This window comes from Lutra lutra, chromosome 7, assembly GCF_902655055.1.
Source record: "Lutra lutra chromosome 7, mLutLut1.2, whole genome shotgun sequence".
In the NCBI taxonomy this organism is placed as follows: domain Eukaryota; kingdom Metazoa; phylum Chordata; class Mammalia; order Carnivora; family Mustelidae; genus Lutra; species Lutra lutra.
Window position 1 is genome coordinate 146,601,168 of NC_062284.1, and position 17,425 is coordinate 146,618,592.

At 65.7% G+C, this 17,425-nt stretch overlaps 2 protein-coding genes across 6 annotated transcripts; both read right to left on the reverse strand.

The window, feature by feature from the left end:
• Window positions 1-1,530: 1,530 nt before the first annotated feature.
• Window positions 1,531-8,669, reverse strand: NUDT14 (nudix hydrolase 14). Of its 5 annotated transcripts, none has more exons than XM_047736953.1 (6): window positions 8,517-8,669; window positions 5,579-5,622; window positions 4,891-4,951; window positions 4,485-4,726; window positions 3,957-4,032; window positions 1,531-1,847 (listed from the first exon to the last, which is right to left on the reverse strand). In XM_047736953.1, exons 1-6 carry the CDS (start codon window positions 8,667-8,669, stop codon window positions 1,746-1,748), a joined length of 678 nt encoding a protein of 225 aa, XP_047592909.1. In that variant the 3' UTR covers window positions 1,531-1,745. The 5 variants fall into 5 exon arrangements, with proteins under 5 accessions (XP_047592909.1, XP_047592912.1, XP_047592908.1 ...); XM_047736955.1 differs by having other exon boundaries at window positions 1,684-1,800; XM_047736956.1 differs by lacking the exon at window positions 3,957-4,032 and having other exon boundaries at window positions 1,531-1,800.
• LOC125104334 (uncharacterized) lies at window positions 5,917-7,834 on the reverse strand. Its single transcript, XM_047736951.1, has 2 exons — window positions 7,463-7,834; window positions 5,917-7,412 (listed from the first exon to the last, which is right to left on the reverse strand). The coding sequence occupies exon 2, from the start codon at window positions 7,329-7,331 to the stop codon at window positions 6,318-6,320; it is 1,014 nt and encodes a 337-aa protein (XP_047592907.1). The 5' UTR covers window positions 7,332-7,412; window positions 7,463-7,834; the 3' UTR covers window positions 5,917-6,317.
• Window positions 8,670-17,425: the final 8,756 nt, after the last annotated feature.

Sequence of the window (17,425 nt, forward strand, 5' to 3'; positions counted from 1 at the left end):
TGTGGTTCTTGGCTGGGCGGAGTCCAGGCCCTGTGACTTGGTCTCCGGACAGCTCTGGGCAGGGTGGGGCAGGGCTGCTCTGGACCCCGCCACAGCCCAGCCCTGACAGCCCCTTGGGCACAGGCCACAGGCCCAAGGGCCCCTCCTCGTCCCTCACCTGGCCGGGCTCCCGGGAAGCCCCACCTGGGTCCCAGCCAGCATTTGCATACAGGTGGTGCTGCTTGAGTGCGCCCCTTAGGCACCGCCTCTGCGGGCAGCCTCCCCCGCCAGGCCCAGGGGCGGTCTGCACTGTGCTGGTCCCAACCTGCCTGAGCCCCAAGCCCTCCCCAGGCCAGCAGGAAGGGAGGGACGCCCCCCACCCCCAGGCATTCTCAGGAGCCAACACCTGCCTGCATGGGGTCAGCCTGGGGCCAGAGCGGGGCTTCCAGGCAGGCAAGTAGACCTCAGCCCACGTGAGGTGCCCGCACTTGACGGTGGGGTCTCAGTGAGAGCCAAAGGCATGGCCCTCCCCAGCATTCGCCTCGATGCCGGACTGAGGCCCGGTCCCAGACACGGCAGCTCAGGGCACTAAGTGGGGTCTGCAGCAAAGCTCCTGGTCACTCCAGTCCCCACCTATGACAGCAACAGTCCCAGACATCTTGCCCTCTCCAAACCACCACAACTCTTCACCCACAGCATCGCCCATGGGTCTAACCGGAGAGCTTGGAGGGCTCAGGGGACAGGTCAGGCTGGCCCTCCCTCCGGGAGCTTCCCCCAGCCCATCCTGCAAATGCCCAAGATCACCGCATCCCCTCCGTAATGGGTTCCAACCCACCCACTGCCTATGGAGGCCTTACTGGGTGTGGAGCTGAGTGGGCACCAAGCACTCCCGTGACCCCAAGTGTTTAAGGGTCACAGAGGCAGCTCCCGTAGTGCCTGACCCGCAAGACAGGCTGGCATGCGTGGCGGGGGTCGTTCGGCCTCACAGGCCCACGCTGATTGGCGAGCAGAGCGATATCCCGGCACAAACTCCCAACAGTCCAGGGCATGCCAGGGCTGCTGGGGGCACGAGACCAGATCCAGAGCGGCTCTGGCTTTGGGCTCCCGGAAAAGAAACCCAGCCCCGGAGCCGGGAGCATGTACCCTCAAGAAAGCACAGCCTGCACTTCCGTCCCTCCTCCTGAGGGCCGGCCCAGGCACCACCCCCACAGCCATACGGCTGCCCCGTGGCCCACCACGCAGTCCTGCCTGAGCGCTTGGCCCAGCTGAGCCCCCAGCCCCACCTCTCCTGCCCCAGCAGGTAGCCTGGCCAGGCACCATCCTCCCTGTCTCTCCCCGGGACCCCGCCTAAGGCCTGACCTTAGCTCCCTGCCCGCCACCAGCTGCTCACAGCCGTCCCTGCCCCGCCGGCAGCCAGAGGCTTCTCAGTGGAATGAGAGCCTCTCGTGGAGAGCACACCCTCCCCCAGGGCCCATCTGGGAAAGACCCACTGTCCCTCCACCCCCCACCCCAGCCCATCCCAGTCACAGCTCAGAGCCAGCAGACACAGGCTAGAGCCACACAAGCCTTTATTTTCATCTGCAGGCCAAGTGGCCAGAACTAGCCTTGGTCTCGGGCCCCTGGAGTCTCACTGGGGACGCAGGCCAGGGGCCACACGGCTGAAGAACCACGAGATGCCGAAAATGACACCGAGGGTCTTGGGGACAGCTGGGTCATCCGCGAAGGCGCGGGCACCATCCAGGGGCAGGTGCACGACCTCAATGAGCTCACCCTCCTCCGCCAGGCCCCCGCCCGGGCCGTCCTGCTGGGCATCCGTCACCTCTGCGTAGAACATAGTCTGGCTGGAGCCAGTGAGTCCCACACCAGACCTGCGGGTTGAGATGGCCTCTACGGAACCAGCCACACAGGCCTCACGGGCCGCCATGGCCCTTCCGGCCCTCCTTCTAGCCACTCCTGCCCTGGAGACCCGTCTGATAGGCAGAGCTCCAGGATATGCCCCTCCGCACCTCCGTCAGATTCCTGCCACCCCCAAGGGTGGCAGAACCCTGGCCTCATGGTGGCTCTCACTTCTGTGGCTCTCCTGTCATGTGGCAAAGGTGGAAGGACTCCGCCCATGTGACTGAAGGCTTTAATCAGCTGACTTCCAGCTTGAGAGATTATCCTGGTGGGCCTGACCTAATTAGGTGAGCTCTTCAGTGAAGGCTTAGTCATCAGAGACGCTGTCCTATGGGCCTTGTAGACCAAGCAAGCTGCCACGTGAGGGGGCCACGTGGTCCAGGCCTGCAGGTGGCCTCAGGGAGCAGACCATGGTCCCCAGCCAACAGCCAGCAGGGAAACGGGGCCCTCAGTCAGCCACACAGCGATGAGGAGCTGGATTCTGCCACAATCACATGAGCTGGGAAGGGGACCCTGTGCCCCAGATGAGCCCACGGCCCCAGCCGACACCCTGACCACAGTGTGGCCAGCCCCTGAGCACCAGGCCCCATTCCCAGGAAGCAGACAGCGGACCCACGGCAACTGTGAGGTTGTAAATGGGGGTCAACAGAAGCCAGAGATCTCTGCAGTGTGTGTCTGCAGCTCCCTCGTGCAGGGCCTCCCTTCCTAGCACAGACCCCAGCTGGCACCCAGGGCCCCGTGCTGGCTGGAAGCAAGGACCCATGTGGCAACTGTGTGGCCCAGGCTCAGACAGCCCCCAACGCCAGCCCCGCCAGGACGCCAGTTCCAGGCTGGGGATGGCTCCTGCTGAGGCAGCAGGGATGTGGAGGGGTGAGAGGGAGCCCCTCCCTAGGTGGCTAGTGGCCAGAGGGGGCTGCCAGCCACCAGGAGGGGGACAGGCAGCCAGGTGCAGTGCTGTGGCAGGCAGCGTGGGCAGCCGGGAGAGGGCAAGCCATTCTGCAGCCCAGGACCGCAGAGGAGTCAAGCAAGAGTGCGCTTCGGGAGACGGGGACCCGAAGGTGTCTGAGGCTGCCCAGAGACCTGCAGGGTGGGGGCTGCTCTCGCTGGCGGCCCAGCACACGGGGGGGCTTCTGCGCCCCACTACCCAGGAGGGGGCACCCCAACCAGTCGGGCCTCCCCCTGCTGACACAGTCCCTCCTGATGGCCGGTTTCTGGCGGGGACCGCGGCCTGCACCTTTGACGGAAGCACCAGTCTATGGGGCTTCCAGGAGCAGCTTCCGCCGGCCCGTGCAGGAGACGGGTACAGACGCCGACCCAGAGCAAGTAGAACGTGCCCAGGCCCACCCTCCACTGGGCGATCCAGGAGGAATGCCTGGGCCTTGTCCCCTGTGACGGGCAGGGGAGCCCCCAGCTCTCCTTCGCTCCAAGAGGAAGCATCTGCTGTCTGTCCTGCCCCCAGGGACGCCTGCCCCGACCTCTACTCCAGCCCCTTCAGCCCTACCTCCCACAGCCACAGCTTGTCTGTAAAATGCGAGCCTTCCCAGGCTGCTTGCTGCCCAGTGTCCTCCTGGGCTCCCCAGCACCCTTGGGATCAGGCTAGAGCCCCAAGACCCTGCTTGAAGAACCGCTGCGGGGGGAAAGCCGCTCCTCCACGGGTCCCCCACCCCTCCGGGCTGCCTCCTGCCAGCTCCCCCTGCCAGCCCCAGATCAGAACCCTCCCGCGCTCCTGGCCACCAGCAGCAAGGTACCTGCGGACAGCAGGCCAGCCCCTCAGACCACCATGCTCAACCACTCAGCAGCCGGTGCTACACGTGGGGGCTCCACGCCCTGGCTCCGTCCCTTCCTTGGCCTGGAGGTCCAGCCCCCCAGCCCCCAGCCCCAGGAGCCACCCTGACAAAGCCCTTGGGCAGCTGAGGCACAGGGCCTGGACCCAGCACTGAGCGACCCCTGCACCAGGCTGCGAAGCAGAGCTCCCCACCGGCCCCCTCCCCGGGGGCGCAGGCCGCTGCCCCTGGAAAGAAGGCTGCGGGGGGCCATGCTCAGTGCTGTGCAGGGGGCTGTCCTCCCGCTCCATGTTTTGCCAGGCTCAGGGACCCGTGAGGGCGTCCAAGGGGCAGCACATCAGCACATGGACAGGCTTCACCCTGACGTCGCGTCCTGAAACATGGTGGGGAACACCTGGGCTTCGGTGGGGACAGGCCTGCAGTCTCAGCTCCAGGCCACAGCCCTGCCCCTCCCCAGCCATGCCAGAGCCCCTGTGCCCCAGCCTCATTCCTGAGCCGCTGACAGCAGATCTGTGACTCAGCCTCCCACCACCCCCACCACACCGGGTGCCTAATCCCACCACAGGAAGTCTAGGCGTCTGTCAGTAGCAGCTGCCACCCGGAGTGGCCCCAAGTGGCTAGGGGCCGAAGAGCTGCCCCCATGAGCCCTGGGTTCCAGCCTGGATCCCAACCTGAGGGCCTTCTCTGTCCAACCTTCCCCCACCTCCATGTTGAAAAACAAGGAGGAAGAGCCCAGCTTGCATGCTCCCAGGGATGGGGCACTCACTGCCTCCCAGCTCATCCCATCCCCCAGGCGGTGCAGACAAGATGTCCAACCCCACTCACTTGTAGGTGGTGACCTGGCGCAGGTCAGAGGGAGACAGGCGGTAGCCACACTCCTCCCAAGCCTCTGTGCAGGCCACTTCCTCCAGCGACAGCCCAGGCTGGTCCACGAGGCCCGCACACAGCTCATATGTGACCCCCGCTGAGCCAGGCAGTGCCACCCGCAGCTCCCGGCCTCCGTCGTGGTCCACAGCAGCCAGGGACCCTGGGAAGTGGCGTTCCACCTCGCCCACGTACACAGCTGGTTGGGGAAGGCCGGGCCACAGTCACAGCTGTGTAGTAGATGCTAGACCCCCCGCCCCACCGCCACTGGACTGTAGTTTGCCCCTCCCCCCATCTACATTCTGACCCTAGGGCCCCAGGGGCCTCTCCCCTCCCCCCAGAGCCCACTCCTGCTTGCCTCTCCGGGCCGGAACTGCTTCACCAACACCAGGCTCTGCTGGGAAGAGTTGAACATGAGAATGGCCACACTGTGGCGGGGGGGGGGGGGGGGGACACGATACTCAACACAGAAGCAACACCCTCACCTCACCTCCCCGGGCCCTTGGCTCCCAGCCCCCTGTTCCCAGCATGCCCAGCCCACCTCCTCTCCCCAGCAGTCTGGGGAAATTGGCCCCTTACTCAGATGGGAACACTGAGGCCCAGGCAGGGCCAGAGCACGCCAAGGCCCCACAGTCAGGCCAACACACGGGCAGAAGAGGGCACAGGGGTGGGGAAGGACATGCTGGGCAGGTTGGGGGTGGCAGCAGCTGAGTCCAGCTGACTGACGGGACATGTGGCCCCCGCTGGCTGGCCTACTGGCCACACTCCTCGTGCCTCCCTGCCATCCAGCCCGCAGCCTGCTGCTCACGGGAGGACGAGGGCACCCAGACAGCCTCTTCCAGGTCCAAGAGGGCCCGGCTGCCACTACGGTCCAGGCAGCCTGAGCCAGGAGCCAGAAGGGGACACCCAGAGAGCACGGGTACATCAAGAACATGGGTGCACCCAGAGGGATGCAGCAAGGCAGGGGAGGGGGGACTCCCAGCTCCTGAGCCCCAGCGCCCCAGTGGGCATCAGCCTAGGGCTTCCCCAGCAGCCAGGCTAGGCTGGGCTCTCACCTGTCATGTGTCTTCATAAAGTCCCATGACTTCTCAGTGCCGTTCTGAAAGATGCACGGCAGTGGTCAGGGCGGCCAGAGGGCTTCCAGCATGTGTGCAAGTGCCCTGCGAACTCTGGGCCAGCCGGACAGACCCACTACACCAGTCCCTCCCGGGCGGCCCACCAAGGCTTGAGCCCATCAAGAGCGGGCAGCTGCAGCAGGTTGGGGAGGGAGGTCACAGACAGCCTGATCCCCTCCAGGGGTGGGGCGGAAACCCACAGCACATGGTAGAAAGGCATCCGAGGCCCAGTGTGAGCTGCCACCTGGGGCAGGCTGGACTCAAGGAGCTGCAAGAGATGTACGCTGTCACCAAGTGTGGGCGGCACCGTGTGGGGCACGGGGAGGGACAGGACGGGGGTGGGGGAGGGGAGCAGAGATCAGGCTTTCAACGCTGAAGCTTCCTCAGGCCAGTGGAGACAGACAAGAAGGCAGGAGGGGCAGGCCAGCCTCCTGAGTACACCAGCACCAGGAGCGGCTGGAGTGGGAGTGCCCCAGCCAGGCGGGGGGGGATCGTCCTGCCGGACATGGTGATGCAGTGATGGTGACTGGACAGGGGATGACCCCGCCCCCACCCAGCTTCTGTCTGGGGCTGTCTCTCATGCATCCTGTCGGCCTGTTGTCTGCCGCTTGTCTCCATCATCCTGCTCCCCAAGCCTGGGCACCACCCCCCGATGGGCTCCCAGGGCTCCAGGCAGCAATCAGTGAATGGAGGAGGCAGTGCGAGGCCATGCTGGACCAGGCCCACCGGGGGAGCCAGGAGGGGCATTTGTGGGGTTCCAACAGGCACTGTGTGTGAGAAGCCTAGAATCCTGCCAGCTGGACACCACTAGACAGGGTGGGCTCCCATCCTTGGGGCTGGAGTGGACATGATCAGTGGCCATTCCACCTGGTCCTGCCTCCTCCCCAAGGGGTCTCTGCCAGTGGGGCTGGACCCAGGGCCCTGGGGACCTGCCCTGTGGCCACCCATTGCCAGCACCTTTAGGCCATCTGCTCTCAGCCATTGGGGTCAGCCCTAAGACCCCGGAGAGCTGCAGGCCCCACCCGTGGGGCCCTGTGCAGGCCTTGAAGTGGACATGGGCCTGAGCGCCAGACACACAGAATGTGCACAGAGGCCCCCGAGGGAAGGGCATTGCAAGCAGAGGGGCTTCATGGTCAGAGGCCCACGTGCTGGTCCAAGGGGCGCTGGGCAAATGAGTCTGAGCTCTGCGGGAAACAGAAGGCCCTGGAGAACTGGCGGGGCCCTTTGTTTCCAAGGGGAAGGTCAGGCTGCCTGGGAGGCCGTTGCGAGGCACCAACCCCAGGAGGCAAGCCTGGGCCTGCCTGCAGTCTGGCCACCGCAGGGCCGGCCACCAACCCAGGACGCACTCCAGAGAAGCCCCCCCCCCCCAGCCTGCCAAGCGCCTGCTGTGCCTCCTGCCTCCTTCAGGATAAGTGTCACCTCCTGCAAGTCTCAGGGACCCTCCCAGCTCAAGATCAAAATGTCTGTCAGACCCTTCAGTCCGGCCAAGGCAGGATGCTAAGGGACGGGCCAGAGAGGCCCAGTGAGGCCCAGCCAGACCCACCCCCAGGAGCCCTAGACCAGCTAGTTGGGTCCTAGGCCTGGTTAACCTTCTGGGGGGGGGGGGCGGTGACCTGCCTCCGGTCTGTCTGGCTACCATGCCTCCCCCGGCCAAGGATGGCTGCAGGTGTCCCCAGGTGTCCCTCTGCATCATGCACGGCCCAGCCCTGTGTCCTACAGTCCCTGAGGAGCGCTGCCTCGGCTCCCCAAGCCAGGGCCCACCACTGCCTCCTGTCTGCCCTGGCTCTCTTGCGTCACATCACCCGCTGGCGGAGCCGCACCGACAGGCTACCGCACTTGAGCTCAGGGAGAGAGGATGGCAGCCACACGCCACATGGCCGCTGTGCGCCCCGACCACCCGTGCCCACCCACGGTCCCCAGCCCAGCCCCGGCCCCCTGGGGGCTGCACAGCCATCATCAGACATTGCCACCCAAAGTCAATGCCAAGGAGAAGAGCAGCGATCTCAACTGTCCCTCAGCTCACTCCCTGTTCTGTCCCAGGCCGGCACTGCCAACCTGGGCCCATCCCAGGGACATGAATTCCCTGTCCCCCTGGAGCCAACAGGGCTCAAGGACGGAGCAAGTGAGAGCTGTGAGAGGAAGGGCCTTGGAGTGGACAGGAGGCTGCCAGCCCAGGGGTGGCCGGGAAGCGGAGCATCAAACACCTGGACCACGTGCGCTGTCAGCGAGGCGCGAGGGCAGTCTCGTCTGGAAGGCCGGGAGATACTCCAGCATCCGGCAATGCGCTGGGGGCAGCAGGGCCGCTGCGCGGAAGGTGAGGGGCCCGAACCACGGAGCTGCTTCTCCCTGGCCCAACAGACATTCCTCGTGAACTTGCTCTACGCGCGGCGCCCAGGGAGTCACGTGGTCCTGCTCTCGCCGGTGGCCGAGGGATGGGCGGGAGGAGAGGGCTGGGAGGGGCGCAGCCTGCCTGTGTGCTGGGCAGCGGAGGTGCCCTCGGGAGGAAGCCGGGCTGGAGAGGCTCCCCAGTGCTCTGCCAGATCCCGCTGCTGCCTCCTCACGCCACAACTCTACCTCCACTGCCAAGAACGAAGACCACCGCCTCCAGGAAGCTTTCCCTGACCCCCGGGGCGCCCCGTACGTCCCGCTGCAAAAAGTGCTGGGGCCCCGCACAGCCTCCTCGGAGGGATGGGTCGACCCCAGAGGTGTCCCGACCCGGTCTGGGAACCGGACTCGAACCACACCCGCCCGCTGAGCTGGGGCGCTCCACAAGGGGCGGGGCGGGGCGGGGCCGCGGGGGCGGGGCCGCGGGCGGGGGCGGGGCTCTGCGGGGCCGGGAGGCGGGGCCGCGCGGGAGGCGCGCGGGCGGGCGGCTCACCTGACGGTAGTGCAGCGTGAACGGCCGCAGGTAGGGCGAGGTCGCGCAGCGGCCCACGGCCGCCCCCTCGATGCGCTCCATGCCAGCGCGCGGAGCAGCCCGGCCAGGGGCAGAGTCCGCGCCGGGCTGGGCGCGTGACCTGGCCCTGGGCATGCTCAGTGCGCGCGGGGCGGGGCGGGAGCGCGCGGGGCGGGGCCGGAGCGCGCGGGGCGGGGCGGGTAGCACCTGCCGGGTAGGCGCGGATGTGGGGCGCTCCCGGATCCACGCGCGGGGGCTAGCGCGTGGAGCCAGCTGCCGGGCGGCGCCCAGCGGGGTGTGCGGGCTGGCGGCCGCGAGCGTGGCTGGAGGGGACCCACCGGACACGCGATCGCCCGTGCTCGGGGGACTTGGGACTTCGTGGGGCAGCCCTGGCGGGAGGAGCCGAGCGACTGTCCCACCCCACGCGGGATGACCGCGGCCCTGAGACTGGGTGATGCGGGGGCGAGGTCAGGCCCCAGAGGAGAGCTGGGCCCTGGCGGGAGCGGTCAGCACTCACGGCTGCCCGGTGGAGCCTGCAGTAGGAGGAAGGAGGGGGTCGGCGGGCGGCTGCATGCAAGACCACTGAGCGGGCGGCGCTGGGAGACAGTGTAGACCCTTCTGGGGAACCTGGTGGCCAGGAGGACAGCAGCTCTGGAAGAAGGGCGAGGCCCGGGAAGGGGGCGGGACCAGGGCCGAGGCAGACACAGGCCCTCTGCTCACCTGGGCCGCTGGGGAGGAGCTGGTGCTCCCAGTCTGGGGAGCTGTGCCTCCTTCCCCTCTAGGGCCCGCGGCTATTCCCACCCTCAGGAAGGCCGCCCCGCCACGTTCCTCCAGAGCTGTGAAAAGGCCCCAGCAGCGGGACTCCTTTCTTGGGGGTGGATCTGGGGACCCCTTCCGAATGCAGCCGCTGCCTCCCCAGGGGCCGCTAAAAATGGTGGGGCAGGGGGCTGAGCCCCACTCCTGCTCTCTGACCTGTGGCCCCACAGCTAATAGCCAGGGGCACTGGCCACATGGCCTTGAAGCTGATGCCCATGTCTTCTTATCTGTTGCTGGGTAGTGAGACACGGGGCCTCAGAATGTCGTGGCTGGAAGCACCCATCTCTCACTCACTGTCTCGGTGCACGGATGACTCTGGCTTAGCTGGGCAGCTCTGCCATGGGGTATCTCTGCATGTGTGGTCAGGGGACAGCCGGCACGGGCACCTTCAGGAGGCTCAGCAGGCTTGCACATGCAGACGGCTCCGCTGAGCTGCCAGACGTGGGGCAACGTGTCTGGCAGCTCAGCTGGGTGGCCAGAGTAGTGGGGGTGGGCTGGCCACCTCCCCACATGGGTCCTTTCTGTGCAGCATGGCGGTCTCAGAGCCATGGGGTCCCCCTGCGACAGCAGCTCCCCAGTGCAGGGTCACCGGGCCAGGCTTGCTGCAACCCAGCTCCCACATCGGGCAGCGCTCTTCACGGCATCCCGTGCCAGAAGGATGGTTCACAGGGTGCTGGAGCCGCGGGAAAGCACGGTTCCTGGGGGCTGTTGTCAGAGTCACCATCACCCCCCATAAACCTAGGGGTTTGTGCTTCCCAGCCTTCCTGGCCACCCGATGTCCTGAGCACTGGAGAGATGCACACCAGGGCCCGCCCTGCCCAGAAGCCAGGTGGTCCTCTCCTCCACACACCTGGGGTCCAGGGGCACTCCCTGCCCACACTGCAGGACCGATTGCAGAGCTCACGCAGCCCTGGCCCGGGCAGAGGAGGAGCGGCAGGGAGCCAGGAGCATTTGGGAAGAAGAGGCAGCCTCTGCTCCCAGCATGCGTCTTGCAGTGGAGGGAAGGGAAGGTTTCATGAGACAAGCAGAGGTGGCTGGTCATAGAGACGGCAGAACTGAGGTCTCTCCACCCGTGAGGTGCTGCCCCTTGGGGAACAGTCTGGCTGTTCTGCAAAGGGGAGCCATCAAGTCCCCGGGAGACCCATCAGTACACTCCTGGGTGTGGAGTGTGGACTCGGCCAACCCCCGCACTGGCTGCCCTACTGACAGCAGCTGGGAAGGCAGCCGCACTGCCACCAGCAGGCGAGCGGGTCCACTGTGCGGCTGACCGTAAGACGGAGTATTACTCAGCCACAGAAAGGAACAAAATTCAGATGATTCGAAGACAGGAGTGTTCTGCGCTAACCGTGGCCATGCAGCCCGTCTCCCCCCATTCCTCTCTGTCCAGGATGTGGCTGGTGCAGCCTCACCGTGGACCTGGGGTCAGGATCCCCAGGGTGTGGGCGAGTCTCTCGGGTGAGCTGTGAGTATGGCCACCACACAGCAGGCGGCCTGGAACTGGGGGTCCCAGTAGGAGGGACAAGGATCCCACGCCCAGGCTGTGGGGTGGTCTAGCCAAGGAGCCGCCATCCCAGAGCCCTGGAGGAAAAGGGAGGGCCAGAGCCAGTGGGCTGGGCTGCTGTGAGCCCCCATGTCCACCCCCTGGACCGATAACCACAGTGTGATGGCCTGGGACGGCTCAGACTCAGCATCCTGCCGCTCCGGCCAGAGTCTGACACCAGCCTCCCTGGGCCAGGGCCCAGCTGGCAGCCACGCTGCGTGCCTTCTGAAGGCTTCAGGGCAGAACCCATCCCAGCCTTTTCCAGCTCCCACAGGCGCCCCACACCAGGGCTCTCTCCCTGACGCTGCTCCTGTCATGGCCTCTCATTCTCCTCTGAGGACGCTTGTGGGGACCTCGGGCCCACCCCAGTAATCCAGGCTTGTCTCCCCATCTCACATCTGTGTCCATGAGGTTCCACAGCGGCAGGCCTGGGGATCAGGGTGGAGCCCCGGGGACACCACAGACAGGCGGGAGCCTGTGTCGGGAGGGCCCTAAGACCGCTCAGTGCCTCCAGAGCATGGCAGAGACCTGCTTCTCCACGGTGGGCAGGCACTGGCGGGAGCCCTGGGTGGCTTCTGCTGGCTGCCGCCTCCCTTCTCTGGGTAGGAGCTGGGGCTCACTTGCTGAGGCCAGGACTGGAGGGAGAGTGGCTGCGCGCCGAGCCCCGCGGGGCAGGGGGCTGGGAGCCCTGATGACACGGCCAGCAGGGCTTCCCCATGGTCCGGGTTGGAGGGCGCACTCGAGCAATACCCAGCAGCCTGGGCAGAGAGATGGGGCCCCCGCTTCCCCCAGGGCTCCGCCTCCTCCTGGGGGGGGCAGTGGGCAGCCACAGGTCCAGAGAGGTGAGGGCACGGGTCAGGGGTCCTGCTCGGAGAGACTCCAGGGATGGAGGGTGGTGCCCGCAGGGAGGGCCAGAGGCAGCAGCCACAGCAGTGGTGACATCAGGGCTGGACGTACAAAGCAGCTGCAGAACTCAGTCTGGACCTGACGTTTCTGTGCTATGCTTACAGGGCCGGGCCTTGGTTATGGTCATGTCTCTGGCATCTTTCTCTGGCCATGCAAGGCCTTGGCTGGGGCAGCCAGGAGCGACCCCGCCGGAGCTCACACAGCACGTGGCTGACCATGTGGCCCAAGCAGCCTAGGAGGAGGAGGCCCCAGAGCTATCCCCTGAGCCCTCCCCACGCACAGCAGGTCAGCCCCGCTCACCCTCACGGTCACAGGTGGCTCCCGTGGCCCCGGCGTTGCCTACAGACCCAGGGGCGCGGTTTTGAAACTGGGAGGAAACCCTTGCCCAGAAGGCCCCATTGGGAGGACCCGGGACCGTTCCCTGGAAGGTGTGGGCCAGGGCGCGGCCTTCCCCGAGCGAGCCCAGACTACGGATGGTGAGGAGGAGCTGAGGTGGCCTGGAGGGGGTCCACCCCCCACCCCCCGCCCCGCAGCCTGGAGAGCTCAGCGGTGGTCTGCCTCCCGCATGCACACGCACGCTCCCTCATGCTCTCCCAGGGGTATGGCTCAGGGGCCCTGCTCCGGCCCTGCTGGGTGCGGGGCGCTTTCGTGACACACTGAGAAGTGCACCTGCCTGCATTTCTTTCCACACCTAACCCTCTGGTTTCATCATCGTGTCTTCCCTCCTTCCGTGACGGCTCTCTTTCCCCGTCCACGTGGCTGGGCCGCGGGCGCCCAGGGGTTCGGTGGAACGTGACTCCAGTGTTTCCGGATGAGACGGGTGCTGGAGTCTGTGAACTGAATGGAGCAGATGCCGGCCCAGTGTGGGTGGGCCTCGTCCGATCAGTTGGGGGGCACACAGGACCTCGGGCAGAGAGAGAATCCGCTCCCTGTGCCGTCCCACCTGGACGTGGGACTGCTCGGCTTGGGGGCTCCGAGTGAAGCCCATGGCGGGCTCTGCTGGGTCTGCCGCTCGCCGCCTGCCAGTCGTGGCCTCGCAGCCTGCACTGGGTGACCGGTCCCTTAGAGCGACTCCCATCCCCGCATGTGTGTGTCTGTCTCCTTCTCTGGAGAACACAGGTCACCGTGCCTGGGCGTCATCTGATGGGTCTTGTGCGGTGACCGCCCTGCACCGGTGCCCCTTCTCCAGGACCTGGGGGCCCTCCTCTTCCATCCCAGTGTCACTGACCCATACCTTTGTCTTCCCTGGTCCTTGTCCTCATTTTGCTGACCTTCCTCCTTCGAGAGCGGTCTCATGAAAGCTGACTGCTTAGGACCCTCCCCTGATTGCTGTCTGACCAGGTGGCCCATCCTGGCTTGACCACGGGGCTACCCATTCCTTCTGGCGTCAAGATAATGGCTGGACCAGTCCCTGACCCTTTGTGGGGGCCTGTGTTCCTCTGGCTGTGTCTGGGTCCTGAAATGCCATCATGTCCCATCTTGGCTGGGTTTCTGTACCCTCAGCCAGTGACCCTTCCAGTCCGTAGACATGTCCGTGTGTCCCTGTGTCTGGTATCTCCCCCTTCCCCTTCTGGTGTCTCCAAGGTGGTCCACACGCCCCATCCTATTCCCTTTAACGCAGGGCCGCGGGGGCCCCATGTGCATCAGGGCAGGTGTGTCCTTTGTGGGGGGCGCAGTACAGCTGTCCGGCCAGCCTCCGGGGGCCTAGATTTTGGTATCGGGGACACCTCTGGCCTCTGGCCCGAGCTGCACCATCAGAGCCTGCTTGTGGCTCTCCACTCAGGTTAAGCCTGGAGCTGCCGAGGGTAGGGCCGCCCCGGCTTCCTCTCCTGCCTCTGCGACTCCTGTGCTGACAGCCCCCGCTGTCCCCACTGTGCTTGGACACACGTCCTCGTATCTGACTGTACGGATCCCTCTCTTTGCTGTTTTCTCCTCACCCTTCAAAAGTGACCTCTTAACCATTAACCCACTGCCCCTTACACAAGTTAGAGCGACCGTGGTGAAAGCACCATCAGGGATTTGGATGGGAGTGGGCTGGGCCTGCCGCGCCGGCTCCCCGGGAGGACCTCGGGCCACGGAGGCCCACACTCCCATCTGCCGGCCTCCGGGGCTCCTCCAGAGGAGCCGCGCGCCTCTCTGTGGGCAGGCACCCCGCATCCTGTGTCGTCGCCCCTGCCGCCGTGGCGCCCCCCGACTCCGCACCCGGCCGCAGGAGCGGCACGGGAAAGCGACCGCCGCCTTCCAGACGGTCCCGTGTGCCGTGTGCTGTGCCTGCAGAAGAGCAGAAGAGATAAGTTTGAAGAAAAACAGGGCCGGTTAAGAAAGCACGTTTTGGGCAGCCTGGTTGCTGCTGGGGGACTGCCCCCCGGGTAGCCTCTCTGGACACGGGACTGTTCCCCACCTTTAGCGGCTGGTGTGCGTCCCCAAGCTACACCCTCTTCTGTTTTGACCAAGTGCTCGGCTGATGGCCCCGGGAGAAGGGAGGCTATGGGGCCTTAGGGCCTGGGTCTGGCCTCAGCCTCCCGGAGAGATCAGGAGCCGTGGGCGCCGCCAGTGGGCGCAGACACGGGTGATCTAGGGACACCAGGCCCCGACCGTCAGGGCATCAGGCAGGACCCGGAGGATGCGCTGCCCTGTGCTTCTGCTTGCAGCCCCGTTGGGGTCCTCTCACCCTCCCACATAGGTCAGGTGCATGTCAGAGCGGGGCCTCCTGGGAACCCACGTCCTCCGCTGTCTGACCCGGCCGGCCAGGCCTCACAGGGCACAGCTGTCCTGCACACCTCTCCCCCCACTCCCTTCCTCTGGCTCCCTGGCTCGGTTTACGCTCTCGTTGTAATGGAGCAGGTCCTCCGGGAGCTTGAGACGGTGCCTGGCAGACCACGTGAGGCCCCTGGCACGTCTGAAGACCTCTTTCTTTCCCTTCGTACCCCGGGACGGCTGGGCTGCACCTGGAACTCCATCAGCGGTGGGGGGGCACGTCTTCGCTGCCTGCCTGCCTTCCCTGTGGCCACTTCCACTTCTGAAGGCGTCCTGAGGCCTCTTTGGGGACCCAAACCTTTTGATTTGGAGAACGCCCTGTGTACTAGAAAACAGTGTGCCTCTCTCTACCGCATTATCCAAACTGCTCACGTCTTTGCTGGTGGATGCCGGAGCCGTCTGTGTGCAGAGACGAGCTGGAGTGGGTCACGGGTCATCTGTGGCTTTCTGTGTTCTGAAGCTGTGTTTTTGGTTGCGTACATGTCAGAGGTTTCTGATGGGCTCATCATCTACCAAGTACTGGCATTCCTCTGTCCTTCATGACGCTATTACTTTAAAATGGTTAAAACGGGCAGCTGGGTATTAGGTATGTTTTGCTGCAATGAAAAAATACAGTAAGACAGGAACCGGAGACCGTGCACCTCCCAGGGGGAGAACATGCGGCCGAGCGCCGCCGCCACGCGGACCCAGCCCGCACTGGACAGCTGCTCGGTGGCAGACGCGGGTGGCCATGGCGGGTGGGCAAGACAGTCGGGTTTCTTCAAGCAGGAGAGAGAACAGGAGGGAGAACTGAGGCTATGGAGGTTCAAGACGCATGTCAAGCGGTTACAGTGCGTGGGCCGTGTGTGGGCCCTCATCGGGCCGGCCGTCCTGGAGCCTGGATCCCTGACTGGGCGCCCGTGTGCTGGTGGCGTTAGCACTTTCTGGGCAACAGTGTCTTAGCGACCCAGACTGAAGTATGAAGCCATACCCAGGGTTTGCTTCAGAGCAAGCGGGGGGGAGGAGGGGTGGGGGGTGAGAAGGAAGGGTCGGGGCCAGAGGCAGGAAGGGTGGAGTGGGGTCTGCATGACCCACGATGGCAAGAGAGATGGGGGTGCATGGGGACACATCACCGGACACCATCCCCACTGCCTCCTGTACCCCCCGAAGACCCTCTCCACCCAAGTCCTGCGTCTGTAATTTCAGCAAATCTGCGGACTTTGTTTCCCTGAAGATTCCCCTTCTCTTGTCTGTCCTTCAGGGGAAACTCCATCGTGCTGTCCCTCCTCCCCTGGCTACCCAGACAGGGCCGCCAGCTCCACATCCCTCCCCATTCTAGGAGAAGCCTCGCCATGACCTTTCCTGATTCCTTCGCTTCTGGGGACGGTCCCCAGCCCCACGTTTCAGCGTCATTCCGGGATCCACGTGTCCGCTGGGTTCTGTCGGAGCCTTGAGCTCCCGCCTCTGGCTTCCCGTGCCCTCATCTCTGGTCTGTCAGTCTCCACCGCCCAGAACCTCGGGGCCACGGTGCTCCTTTCCTCTCTCAAACCGGGCTCCTCCTTGGCCTGGCCGCCCTGGCCCCACCACAGAGTTTGCCCAGCAGGGACCCTCGTGCTCAGGGCCAGGGTCTGGGGCGTCTTCCTCCTCACACGGAGGCTGTGCCCCCACCCTTCCCGAGGCCCCGACACCCACCCCGGGCCTGCCCTCCTGGCTGCAGGGTTCCCTCCAGCCTAAGACCCTGCCCACATCCCACGCTCCCACCTCTGCGCCGGGGCTCCTGCAGGCCCTGCCCGGCGCTTCTCAGCACGAGCCCCTCACCTGACCCTGAGATGAGATGTGGTGTGAGCCCCACACCCACTCCTGTAACCCCCGCACCCCAGGTGCCCCTTGTGGGGCTTGATGTCAGCCCAAGGGCAGCAGTGGGGCAGAGTGGCAGGATTGAAGCCATGGGAAGGCCTGCCACACCACTGCCCCCAGGGGCCTGGCCCGACCCTGTACCCCAGCCATGGCAGGGTCCCCCCAGGACCGTGAGGCTCATGTGGGCCAGAGCCGCGTTGGCCTGGGGACAGTGGGACAGCAGGCCCCAGCCAGGTCTCGAAGGCTGTGGGGGGGCAGGCAGGGTTTAGGGGTGGCCCTCTTGGGACAAGGGAGGCAGGCTTGGCGTGGAGCCCAGGCAGGACCCCAAGGCCTACAAGCAGGCAGAAAGCCTACAAGCAGCGTGTGTGTGGAACCCCGGCCCGACCTCACTTGGGCCCCAACACTGCGGACCCGGGCTCCTGGGTCACACGCTGCCTCATGGGTACGCCCACATCTCCTCAGGGCTGACAGCTACGCCCCACGTTCCCAGCCTCCAGGCGCCCCTGGGTCTCAAAGGGAAGCAGTTGGGCCTGGAGCCCCCAAAATGCGTGAGCCGCACGGCAGCCCGAGCCCACCCGGAAGACGCGACCCGGGGAACAATGCCCTTCATGGGACAGACTTTCCCTCCACGGAGAAAATAGAGTCTAACAGAATGGCGACTTCCTGCATTTGTGCCCGAGGGGTGACTCACACGGAGACCTCCCACAAAGAGGAGCCTCCGGCCAAGTCCGCTGGGCTGGGTGCTGCCAGATCCCCGCACGCCCCAGGCCCCCAAGGCAGGCAGGGCCCGCGCCAGCCATCCGTCCTGCAGGCCTCAGCCCACCCCCAGCAGCTTGGCCGTGGAGAGGGGCCAGAGCGAGTTAGATAGCCACGGGGCTGGGGGATGCCATGGGGGGCTTCCCGGAGGAGGGAGACCCGGCCAGAGGACACTGGGGGCATGAGGAGAGCTTATCGGGGGACAGCGGGTCCCTGCTCCGGAGAAGTGAGGGTCGGGATGCCTGCGGGCTGTAGTGAGGGAGGGCCAGGAGTGCTGGGC

What these genes read in the sequence shown, in the direction of transcription:
- LOC125104334 (XM_047736951.1), bottom strand. Translation starts at nt 7,331, where the DNA reads ATGATGCAGAGGGACACCTGGGGACACCTGCAGCCATCCTTGGCCGGG.
- NUDT14 (XM_047736952.1), bottom strand. Translation starts at nt 8,669, where the DNA reads ATGCCCAGGGCCAGGTCACGCGCCCAGCCCGGCGCGGACTCTGCCCCT. An exon ending in TCACGCTGCACTACCGTCAG is followed by an intron (nt 5,623 to 8,516) that starts GTGAGCCGCCCG and finishes TGCATCTTTCAG; the next exon opens with AACGGCACTGAGAAGTCATG. An exon ending in TTTATGAAGACACATGACAG is followed by an intron (nt 4,952 to 5,578) that starts GTGAGAGCCCAG and finishes CCCCCGCCACAG; the next exon opens with TGTGGCCATTCTCATGTTCA.